At 44.3% G+C, this 12,344-nt stretch overlaps 1 protein-coding gene across 5 annotated transcripts in view; it reads left to right on the forward strand.

Moving 5' to 3' along the window:
* Positions 1–12,344, forward strand: part of LOC129327284 (ATP-binding cassette sub-family A member 9-like) — a 130,750-nt gene that overhangs the window by 50,494 nt on the left and 67,912 nt on the right. For all 5 annotated transcript variants that reach the window (XM_054975786.1, XM_054975785.1, XM_054975787.1 and 2 more), the window contains 3 exons: positions 1,206–1,381; positions 2,942–3,061; positions 5,527–5,665. In XM_054975786.1, the coding sequence (XP_054831761.1) occupies positions 1,206–1,381; positions 2,942–3,061; positions 5,527–5,665 (435 nt within the window). The remainder of the gene's footprint in view (positions 1–1,205; positions 1,382–2,941; positions 3,062–5,526; positions 5,666–12,344) is intronic.

The following is a 12,344-nucleotide window of genomic DNA, read 5'->3' on the forward strand; positions in this document are numbered from 1 at the left end:
AGTCCGATTTGTAAAGATCTATGATCTGCCTGTATTGAAACCATCCATAACAAGGAGACAGCTCTTCTTCTGTTTTTATTCTTAATATTGAATGTTGTATTTGTGTTATCTCCTTGTATGTCAAACGTTGCTGTTCATTGTCGACAGTTCTCGGATCTATTACTTCATACGGAACCACCCATGAAGGAATTCCATCTTCCATGTAAACCTTGTATTTCTTCCAGATTGTGAAGAGGCTTCTTCGAATGTAATGATGCAAAAACATCGAGTCCGCTTTTACTTTATCATACCACAGATACGCATGCCACCCAAATATTTTTTTATATCCCTCCAAGGCCAACAATTTGCCGTTTTTCAGCGTTATCCAGTCCTTTAGCCATGTCAAACATATTGCTTCATAATATAGTCTTATATTGGGCAGTTGCAAGCCACCTCTTTCTTTCGCATCTTGTAATACTTTCATTTTCACACGTGGTTTCTTGCCTGCCCACACAAAATCTGAAATTTTTCTTTGCCATTTGTCAAATTGTTTGGAGTCTCGGATAATTGGAATTGTTTGCAACAAAAACATCACACGTGGTAAAACATTCATCTTTACTGCTGCAATTCTTCCCAACCATGATAAGTTCAAATTATTCCATTTTATCAAATCTCTCTCTATTTGTATCCACAATTTCTCATAGTTGTTCTTAAATAAATCTGTGGCAGTTTGAGAATTATTAAAAATGTGATGTTGTAAATGGAAGAGAGAAGTGACTTTACCATTAAGGGGGAAATTTAACTATTATAATCTAAGCAAGTATTACGTTTAAGAAAATTCTGTCTAGAATATATAGTTTAATTAAGGAAGAGTAAAATGGATATACTAGTGGATTTAATATAGTCTATATATAAAAGGATTTGAATATGCTTAGAGTAAGAGATATTTTGTAGACATATGTGGTGTAGAAGAATATAAGTGAAATTAAGTTAAGTAATAAGAAGGGTTAAGGGTTGGAAAGCTGTTGGAAGTCGACAAGGAGGGGGGAGGAAAAGGGTGGGGGTTAGAGTAAATTAGATATGATGGGAATGTATGTATTAAATATGAAATATAAACTCACCAATAAAAATTAAAAAAAAACAGTAGCAAGAAGATTAGAGTACTTCTGTTTGCTTTACTCAAATAGCCACATTATGATTCAACATGTCTTCGTTTATATATTCAGGTTCTGCAACCATATTTAAGTACAATATAACCAAAAGGGAAGACATGGAGGAAATTCGGAAGATCAGTGCTGTTTGTCCGCAATTCAATGTTCAATTTGAATTTTTAACAGTGAAAGAAAATTTAAAGACTTTTGCTAAACTAAAGGGAGTTCCATCCAATGACATAGAAAATGAGGTAGGTGTGTGTGTATTCAGGTGGTAAGAATTTCTGTTTAACATCAACTTCTAACAATTTTGTAAGCCAACCTAGTAGGCCAACCGCACTGTGCTCCTTGAAAAACCATCTGTCCATTCCTTCTTTTACAGCATTTGTAAAAGAAAGCGATTTTTAATGAACACAGAAAACTGTAATTTGTAGTTTTATTCTGTTCTTATTTGAATTGAGAATGCATTGTCTGAATTTCATATCTATCCAGTATTTTTAATTTTTAAAAAAATATTTATTTGTGCAAAGCAAAAAAGAAGAAAAAAACAACAACCGCAAAAATGATACAGTGCTAGTGAATATATACATAAGCTTCTATAAAGGGGCTCGCAACTTCACCTATAAAGGGTGATGTTGCAGTTGGGAGGTGAGGAGGGGGTGGAGGGCAAATGCTGCATTGGATGAGGGATCTGCGGCCCTTGTGCAGGTTGTGGTCGGGTGGCAGTGGTGGTGGCAACAAGGCGCCCTTTGTCCCCACGTGATGACGTCACTTACAGAAGTGTCATCATCATGTGAGCCAGGAGCACGTGCACTATGCACACGCATGGCGAAAGGAAGCCAGGGTATGTGTCGGCTCCCAGTCCCCCGCCAGGAGACTACGGGGACCTGGGGATCCCCTCCCGGTCCCTGGAAAACCTAGGCTGGGATGGAGCGGGTGGGGCCAGGAGACTGCAGAGTCTATCCAGCCCTCCTATCAGATAGGCTGGGGGCAGGGCCAGTCAGGGAGACTGGGTGGAGATTGGGAGCAGAGCCAGGGAAGTTGGGCAAGGAGAGGCCTTTAAATTCATGTTCTTGTGAAGGCCAAGGAGGAAGTGAAGGGAGAGGCAGCTGAAGAGTGCTGTGACTCCCAGAGCAGGAGAAGGAACAAGGTGGGGCAACCCCCTTCCCTGCCTGTCTGAGGCTGGAGGACGCCTGCCTGGAGAGCTGGCAGGATGGGAGAATGTCAAGTCAGGTTGCCGGTGAAGGAGGAGCCTCACACGTTACCTGATGTGATGATATCACTTCTGCGTTCTGCTCCCCTCTCCAATTTCCCTGGCCACTTCCCCACTACCACCACACAGCAGGCATTGCTTGCAAGAGGACAGTATCCTACCAAAAGGGGAGACCTTGGCTCTCTAAACCATTTCATTTTTAAACATTGCATTTGTAAGGATTATTCAGTTACATAAACTAATCAAAGGAGAACATAATCCATTAAGAATAACACAGTCTCATAACGCAGAATACTTTAGTCAGGAAACAGAATTTTCAAACAAGGAAATACATTTGGGGTCACTTGTTCTCTTCCTTCTGGAGATTTAATAATTGGAGAATGAAAATTAAACTTTTTACTGTGTTTGTACCTGCTGTGGCTCCAGCCAGGCCACCATATTGGTAAATTCTCAGGCGTTACAGTAATCTCTAAACTGTAATTAGGTCTACAGATAAAATTAATTTGCAGTTTCAACCAACCAGCATCTTGAAAAGGAAGAGATCTGGAAGAAATATCCAATATATCAGTATTTGACGTTGTATTTATATATATTTCAGGTGCAAAAATTATTGACCCTATTGGATATGAATGCCATTCAAGACTCCCTAGCTTATTGTTTAAGTGGTGGACAGAAACGAAAATTATCTCTTGGAATAACTTTGTTAGGAGAACCACAGGTAAACTAGATACAAACACCTGTTGCATGTTTCACATTTGAAGTACTTTTTCGCTTAGGAAGAAGAGGATAATTTCCCCACGGATAGAAAAATGCAAACATCCCAAGGCGTATGATCCCATAGAAAAGATATGATAGTTTCTGGACTATGTTTTTCTCTGAATGAATGATCCATGGATGCATAGATCTTACTGTTCTGTGGCTGGTTCAGGAATTCCTTTCTACTTAATTCTATGTTACTGTTGATTCTTAACAAATACATGTTGTGGATTCCTTCTGTCCAGAAGGTAGAAGATTTGGTTCATCCGTCACCTTTTGGGGAAAATCTGCTTATCTTTTCATGTCAGAACAGGGCCGATTCCAGACGACTAACCTGAAGGCGCTGCATGCCGCCATGTTCCGGATCGCGACAGGGAAAACGCAAAATATCGCGTTTTCTCACACGAGTTTGGAGTGACGTCGTGCCAAACTCGCATGAGAAAACACGATATTTCGCATTTTCCCCATCACGATCCGGTACATGGCGGCATGCAGCGCCTTCAGGTTAGTCGTCTGGAATCGGCCCAGTTTAGGTTTTCTGCACAAAATGAAGTATTTACATTTGCACAGGGCTTTGCCACCCCAGTCGGAATGAAGAGACAGACGTCACTGTTTGGTACTAAGGGCCACTTTATTAAGATAACAATATTTATAACCATAACTATCAAACTGCGGCAAGGGCAAACTAGCGGTACAGGACGAGCCACGTGGTCGCACCTTGGACCTCCGCCTCGACCTGTCTGGGCGAGCCCCGAAGCCCCAGGCTTAAGCCATCCACCGGATGGCAGCTACCTGGACAGCCAGGCAAATTTGGTTCCCCCAATCAAGCTCCCACACCTCAGCCGTACAGCAGTGAGGTAGGACTTGCACACAGGGTTCCCCAAGGCAGTCTGCCCATGCAGCATGGCAGCCGTCACAAGCAGTACCATCCGCTTCAGGCAGACCCCTCTTCCCCAAAATGGAGAAGCGCCAAGGGTGCTCACTGGCCCGCTCCCTATTTCCCAATTCTATCCTGCCAAAATGATTTATCTAAACAGCACCACCGTGCCAATCACCTCAACCACAATATCGGTACAAGGTAGGCGAAAAACCTCCGGACCTGGGCCAATTAGGTGACCGGAGGAAAAAATTCCTACCTGGCTCTGACTACAGCAACCGGCTAATCCTGCACCGATACAGGGAGAGGAGGGTGGGCCGAGCTCTTTCCCGGGTGACTGACGCTGGCGGGGGAGCGGAGCAGCCTAACGGCCAACAAGCTCCGCCCCCGCGCAATCCCCGTATGTCCGGGGAAAGCGCGCCTCCTCCTCCTCCTTCCGAGGAGGCAAATGACGACCCCCCCGCCCCACAGCCAGGCTGGCGGCAGAAGGGGTTGTTTTTTTTCTGGAAAAAGAGGTGGTGGAACTCAGTGGGTTGCCAGCACAGGGGGCAACTCTTGGTGGGAGGTGGTGCCCCTGGTACCATATGTGCGCAGGCAAAGTGCGTGCATGCTCCCAGGGCCAATGATGTCACTCTGGGTCAGCTGGAACAAGGGGGGAGTTTTTAAAAGTTTAAATCGCCTTCAGCGAAAATGGTCACATGGCTGGTGGCCCCACCCTCTGATCTCCAGACAGAGGGGAATTTAGATTGCCCTCCGCACCGCTGGAGTTGCACAGAGGGCAATTTAAACTCCTCTCTGTTTGGAGATCAGGGGGCGGGGCCACCAGCCATGTGTCCATTTTCAAGAGGTTCCAGAACTCAGTTCCACCATGTTCCAGCTGAAAAAAACCCTGCATTTGCACAAAATTAGTTCTGAATCTGATCATGAAGAGCAATGTGGATTTTTATTTTTAAAAAATCATAAAATTATATGTTTTTAGATCTTCGTGTGTGTGTGTGTGTGTGTGTGAACTAATTAGATACAGAAAGAAAAAAGGGAGAGAGGATAAAAATTTAGAACAAGAATTTAAAATACACATTCCAAGGACCATTCTAAATATGATAAACATAGATACAAATTTCAGGTATACAGCATATTCATAAAACTCAAGAATATTTTTTCTCTCAATCCTAATGAATTTACCATTAAATTAACAGGCACATGAAGTATATATGCAAGTTGACTTGAAATCAAAAAATTATTTTAACATTAACTATCAGATGTTGAATATTTGAAATCAACATAGCAGTGTGTTAATTCTTGGATACTTTTAAAACATTAACGTAGCGATAAACTATAATTGCAATAATAAAAAAAGATGAGTAATGCATTTTAAAGATATTTCAAAAAGGTGTCATAATCCAAACCTACATCTAAAATCTAATTATCTAGAAAATATATCATAAAATATTTATAATTCTAATTATGTTCATTATATGAATCAATTAACTTTGATTGCAAATTTCTGAATAATTTTGAACTGAAAAATGTCATCACGCTCCATCACCCAGGTCTTATTACTAGATGAGCCGACTGCAGGATTGGATCCTTACTCTAGACAGCTAGTTTGGGCCCTGTTGAATGAGCGCAAAGCGGGTCGCATAATTCTCTTCACTACACAGTTCATGGACGAAGCTGATATCCTGGCTGGTGAGTCGCTTCTAAGTATGGGCAGAAAGTGAAGAGAAACGAGAGAGAGCGTGATGAGGCACTTGGGGCTTTGAGGGTATTGTAATGATTATATAACCATCCCTACAAGAGGAGGGAGATGTTGCATCTCTGAGCGCTTGGGCTACTTGGACACCTTTTATTGACTTTTCCCCTCCTTAATAAGTGTATTACAACTGGTGGCAGCAGTTTCAAGATGGCAAACGCCTTATTTCCTCAGCAGGAATTTACGGGTCACTCAGGGCCACGCCGTAAGGGATGAATGACACTTGAATGGCAAGTGAACAGACTCACGTGTATTCCTCCCTGTTCACTTACGCTCCACTTGTGCTCCACTCGATCACTATGTGAATGTGAACAGGGAGGAATACAAGTGAGTCTGTTCACTTGCCATTCAAGTGTAATTCGTTACTTGTAGCTTGGCCCTCAGATGAGTTCCTGGCTGATTTTCAGCCTCTGGTCTCTGTCAACAAGCGGAGTGATCAGAAGGCAGCAGAGTACCTTAAAAAGTGTTGTTTTTTTGTGGGGGGGGGTGTCAAGGAACTTTATCTGCAACTTCCTTGTGCAGAGCAGGGTTCCCACAAGCTGCTCTGCAAGCACTTAAAAGGTCAGTATGAGGACTACTTTCAATTCACAAGGAAAAAAGCAGTCCCAGGGCAGGCCACCTCTGTGTACACACACCACTGGTCTCAGCTGTGAGGGCTGGCATTGTGGGGCAATGGATGGGCTCATGTGAGGGGAAGGAAGATGAAGACTCCTGGGCTGGGGCAGCTGGCTACTTATCTGTCAGTTAGTGATTCGGCGCACGTTGGATAATGCACTTCCAATCCTCTTTATAGATCATTTGGAATGGATTTTTTTGTGTGCGGAACAAAAAATCCACCTCAAACGATTGATAAAGTGCATTGAAAGTGCATTATCCAACGTGTGCCGAATCAGCTAGTGTGTCATCGCCCCTTCAGATTAAGCATCCAGAGATGGGAATACCAGTTAGGATTCTGAAATGAGACACATTAGCCACACAGGATGGACTTTGCTTTCGCTGTTAAATGTTAGTGCTGACTACTCCCTCAGTGGCACTGAGTGCCCTCTCTGTGCCCCTCTTGTAACCTAAGTGCAATACTGTAAGTCAGCAGGGCAGAAAGCTCTGAGACAAAGACCATGCTGTGCACCTTATCTAATAAATTATAGGACATCCAGGCTGGGGTTTCTGTAGTGCTGGGAGGAGGGCTGTGATTGGGTGCTGTGGAGGGGCTTGTCCTCTGCTGGGGAGGGAGGTGATTGGTTACAGCGGTAATTCTGCTACGGCTTGGCAGGGTCATGCCTGAGAGGGGGGCACTTGGCTTTTCCATTATATGAGAGCCTATGGCCTATGCTTAGGGGTGCCATTTTCTGCCCAGGGTGGGCAATCCCCCCCTTCCCCCCCTACACCCACCTTCTTGGGGGGGGTTGCACTCCCTGGGGCACCCCCTTGGTGGTGTGGTGCACTCCCAGGCAGTGCGGTGTGCTCCCCCATTCCACAGCGGCCCGAATCACGCCCCACAGCAGGCCTATTTTGGGCCAAATCATGCCCCACAGGAGCGCCCTTTGACCTGCGTGATAATGCCACTTCCCAGAAGTGATGTCATCGCGTAAGCCAGGAGCACGTGTGCATCCAGGGACTCACAGGGTAAGTGTTAAACTCCCAATTTCCCGCTGTGAGAGTCAAGGGCAACCCTACCTATGTTACATTTTTGCTCTCAGCAAGACACATTCAGAAACCTTTTTAGTTTACAGATCATGTGTGTTCTTAAATAGCACGTAACATTTTTGACCCTTGTTTCGTCCTCTGGTATGAAATTCCTATAATGGCTCCTCCCTATATGGCTCTGATATGACTTGCAGGGGTTACTTCACTTTTTCCTACATCCCCTTCCCCACACTATTTCCTATTTCCCATCTCCTGGCAGCCTCCACATTCTCATCTTTCCCTACTTTCTTCTCTCCTTCAAACCAGTAAACAACTTACCTTGTATCTGCCTTCCATCTTCATCTGTATTTGTTAATTTGCTTCATTTATATACTGCCTTTCTCTACAATAGCAGCTTCTATCATTCTCCTTTCCTCCATTATAATCCTTGCAACAACCCTCAAATGTAGGTTAGGCTGAGAGTGTGTGACTGGATCTAAGTCATCTAGTGAGCTTCCCCAGCAGAGTGGTGATTTGAACCTGGCTTTCCCACAGCCAACTCTGAAACTCTAACCACTACACTACAGTGTCTTTTGAGAGGGGCTTCTGTTGAACAGTAGGAAGCAGCTAGGCTTGAGTGAGTCATGCTAGTACTGTGGTATCAAGTCACCTGGTGGTTGCTTCTGGGACTGGCCCCAATGACATCTCCCTCAGTGGCTAAAACATCCCTGGAAAGGGCCCTTCCCTTGTCTTTTCCTGCCAGAAGCCAAGCCTGAAATACTGGCTAAAATAGTATGGTTGCCTAGCAACATCCACTGAGGATATCTGGTTAAAGTCAATTTAAAAAAAAAAAACCAATGTATTTTTTTAGATTTCATATTTTTCTGCAAGGCTGTAGCATTTTTCAGATGTGTAGGAAGATCTGTCTTGTCTGTTCATAGCTCCAATCTCCAGATTTAAGTATCCACAGTTCAGCGCCGCTTGGCTATTAATATAAAAGATACTCTTCTTCCTTTTTTCCCTAAGTGGACTTAGACACACAGGCTTATTTTCTACATTTGCCACTTCTCTAATCTCTAGCAACCCCACCCCTTCTCCCTCCCTCACCCTCCCTTGGAATAAAACCATTTCACTCTGCCCCTTAGGGGGCAATTACCATCCACTTACCACACACTTCACTCCAGGGCCGGATCTAGGGTTGCTGGCGCCCATGGCAACCCTAGTCCAGCCTCACGCGCACGCTCCTGATGTGGCGGGATGATGTCATTTTGGTGATGTCATCACGCAGGGTGCCGGAGGCAGTGTGCAGGGCTCGGAAGCTGCCCGCACCATTCGCTTCTCCACAGGCGAATGGCGTGGGTGGCCTCGCAGCCCCCCACGCTGCCTTTCACTGGCTGCCCCCTCTCCTGCAGGGCAGGACACAACAAAACATTGCAGTATGTTATGGGTTTATGGGTTTAACCAGGGAAAGTTTTAATGATTATATAATAGGGTTTGCAGATCCCCCACAGCAACCGGCTGGAGATTTATCTTCTGTCTGCCCAGAATTGACACCAGCGTGCTTCCACTGCAAAAAATGTTACCATAGAGTCTTTGCAGAGTACTAGAGCATTCCTTGTCATTTCCAGTTTAAACCAGAAAAATCAAAGAGAATTGCTGGGAAGCCTCCTACTATAGTATCCCTATTATATAAACATCCCTACCAATGAGTGGCATTGTTACAATCTACGTGCTTGAGTTGGTTCTGCATAGGTTCTAGTTTATTCTTCTGTATTTTGTTCTGTGGAAGTCGACTGTTTAACTGTAGTAACTATTTTTAAGATCTGTGCTGGAGAAGTTGAGACCTTTCACTAAAGTTTGTTCCTTAACAAGTTGTTACAGTGGTTTTTTTGGTATTTTTTTGTATGCATGTATTTCTTTTGGAATAAAAAAGTCTTCCCCGGTGTCAGAACTGTGGCTAGATAATGTCCTTACTCCAGACTACCTTCTGCAATCAGACAAAAGCCCGTTGTTTTCAAAAGTTTACTGAAGAAAGAATGCATTATAGTCCATGAGCCTGAATACAATATTCAGGATGGTACATGTGTATTGTTACCAATGACAGGCAAAGCATAAGGTACAAAGTAACAGATCTCAGCAGGCCCAACCTCCCCCCCATAGTTCTCTTAGTTTTCATAACAATCCCTTTGAAGCTCGGAAAGCGAAAGTCCTTTGAGGTTGGAACAGCGGTAGCCAAAACATTCCTCTTCTGGAGATAGCTGAATGGGAACGTCCTGGCACCTGGGAAGAAAGCACCCATAATACATAAGCACTCATAATACTGAAAGGATTAAAATGGAGTCTCTTTGGTACTAGCATACCTGAACATGACATTCTGCCCCCTCTAAGATGCCCCCCCCAGGTCTATGGGGATAACGCTTATGAAATGCCCTGACTAGTCTAGGAGCATGTACATGCATAGAGTTCACCCACTCATCAAACCCAGAGTCAAAGTCTTTCCATCAAATGAGGTAAAAGAGCTGGTTTTGTTTTATTTTAGAGTCCAAAATTTGTTGCACTTCGTAATGGGTTTGATCATCAATTAGAGTTGGAATAGGAGGGGCACGGTTGTGCCATTGGTTTGCTGGAGGAGCTCGTTTCAGCAAGCTGACATGGAAAGTATCATGAACGTAGCGTAGATTTTTTGGTAAATCTAGGGCAACAGTCACTTTGTTGATTACTTTACGAACAGGAAAAGGTCCTAAATATTTTAGAGCTAATTTGCGGCTGGTTTGGGTTACTTTCAGATTCTTTGTGGAAAGATAGACAAGATCACCAGGTTGTAAATCCCATTCAGCCGCACGGTGGCAGTTGGCGTATTTTTTGTAATCCTGTTTGGCTTTGTCGAGGTGTTTCTTAATTTGAGTCCATTGTTGAGCCGCTTCCCCCCACCATTCTGTGACGTTTTGGGATGCTGCAGTCGGAGGAGGGAGCTCATCAAACGGGAAGGGTTTGAAGTGAAAGCCATAGACGACTTTGAAAGGAGTCTCCCCTGTGGAGGTGTGCACACTGTTATTGTAGGAGAATTCTGCCATTGGGAGTAAATCGACCCAGTTGTCTTGCTGGAAATTAATATAACAGCGGAGGAATTGTTCTAGTATTTGATTAGTTTTTTCTGACTGTCCGTCGGTTTGCGGATGATGGCTTGAACTTAAACCTTGTTCAATATCCAACATTTGTAAAAGCTCCCGCCAGAAGTTGGCAACGAATTGTCCGCCGCGATCCGAAATCACCTTTGATGGAAAAGAATGTATTTATACAATGTGCTTTAGAAAGATATCAGCTAGTTTTCTAGCGGAAGGTATAGTGGTGCAAGGTATAAAATGAGCTTGCTTGGAGAACAAATCCACTACGACCAAAATACAGTTGTGCCCCTTGGAGGGGGGTAAATCAGTAATAAAGTCCATAGATATTACTTCCCATGGTCTGCTTGGCGTTTCTAACGGCTGCAATAGTCCTGGTGGTTTGCCTTTGCGGGATTTGGCACTGAGACAAATGGGGCAAGATGCTACATATTGGGAAATGTCTTTACGCATGCCCGGCCACCAAAATTGACGTTGCACTAAATGAATCGTTTTTAAGTACCCATAGTGCCCTGCCGTAGGGGCATCGTGACAGCGTTGTAAAACTTCTTTTCTTAGACTTTTGGGTACATAGAAGCGGTCTCCCCAAAGCCATTCCCCTTGATTGGATTGTTGCAGTTTGTCTTTGGGCACGTTCCCCCCTCCTTTTCCACTTCAGCTTTCAGTTTTGTCTCCACCCCTGATCGGGTTGAGGGAATTGGGTTGTGCGACTGCGTGTGGTTACCACACCCCCTAATTGCGTAGGCGAAAAGACAGTGTCAATTGTCTCCTCCCTTTTGCTTTTGTGCTGGGGCATGCGTGATAGAGCATCGGCCAGAAAGTTAGTTTTGCCCGGTAGAAAGTTTAACGTGAAATTGAATTTAGAAAAGTACTCCGCCCACCGCAGCTGCTTGGCATTTAGTCTGCGGGGGCTGCGCAGGGCCTCTAAATTCTTATGGTCCGTCCAAACCTCAAAAGGATGACGGGCTCCTTCTAACCAATGTCTCCAGGTAGTGAGAGCTGCTTTTACAGCAAAAGCCTCCTTTTCCCAAACGTTCCAATTCCTTTCTGCTTCAGAAAACTTTCTGGAAAGGAAGGCACAGGGCTTGAGCTTTCCGTCCTCCCCCCGTTGCAACAGTATGCCTCCAATTGCGGTGTCGCTGGCGTCGACCTGCACTACAAAGGGGCGATTTTCATCGGGGTGTTGTAGAACGGGTTCTGAAACAAACTGTGTTTTAAGGTGATTGAATGCTGCTTGGCATTCTGGTGTCCAAGGCAATTTTGCACTCGGTTTTTTGGCTTGGTCCCCCTTATCTTTGGTTTTTAACAGTTCGGTTAGAGGGAGTGTAATTTGAGCAAAGTTTGCAATGAATTCTCTATAGAAGTTGGCAAAGCCCAAAAAGGATTGTAGTTCTTTGCGGGTAGCGGGGGTTTGCCAATTTTGTACTGCTTGTATTTTGCCTGGGTCCATTTTCAAGCCATCTTGGGAGATGCAGTAGCCTAAATAAGTGAGTTCTGTTTTGTGGAACTCACATTTAGATAGCTTGATGGGCAATTTGTTACACATTAGGGTGGTCAAGACCTTTTTTACAAGTTCTACATGCTCTTCTTCGGTTTCCGAATAGATTAAAACATCATCTAGGTACACCACCACGCCTTTGTATAAAAATTCATGCAGTACTTCATTGATCATGGACATGAAAACCGAGGGGGCCCCAGCCAGGCCAAATGGCATAACTAAATATTCATACTGGCCGAGGGGCATGTTAAAAGCGGTTTTCCATTCGTCCTCTGCTCTGATACGAACATGGAAGTAAGCGTCTTTCAAATCCAATTTCGTAAAGATCTTACCTTGAGCCACGACGTTGAGTAGATCTCTGATGAGCGGGAT

The sequence above is a fragment of the Eublepharis macularius genome, chromosome 4 (assembly GCF_028583425.1).
Source record: "Eublepharis macularius isolate TG4126 chromosome 4, MPM_Emac_v1.0, whole genome shotgun sequence".
NCBI classification, from domain to species: Eukaryota; Metazoa; Chordata; class Lepidosauria; order Squamata; family Eublepharidae; genus Eublepharis; species Eublepharis macularius.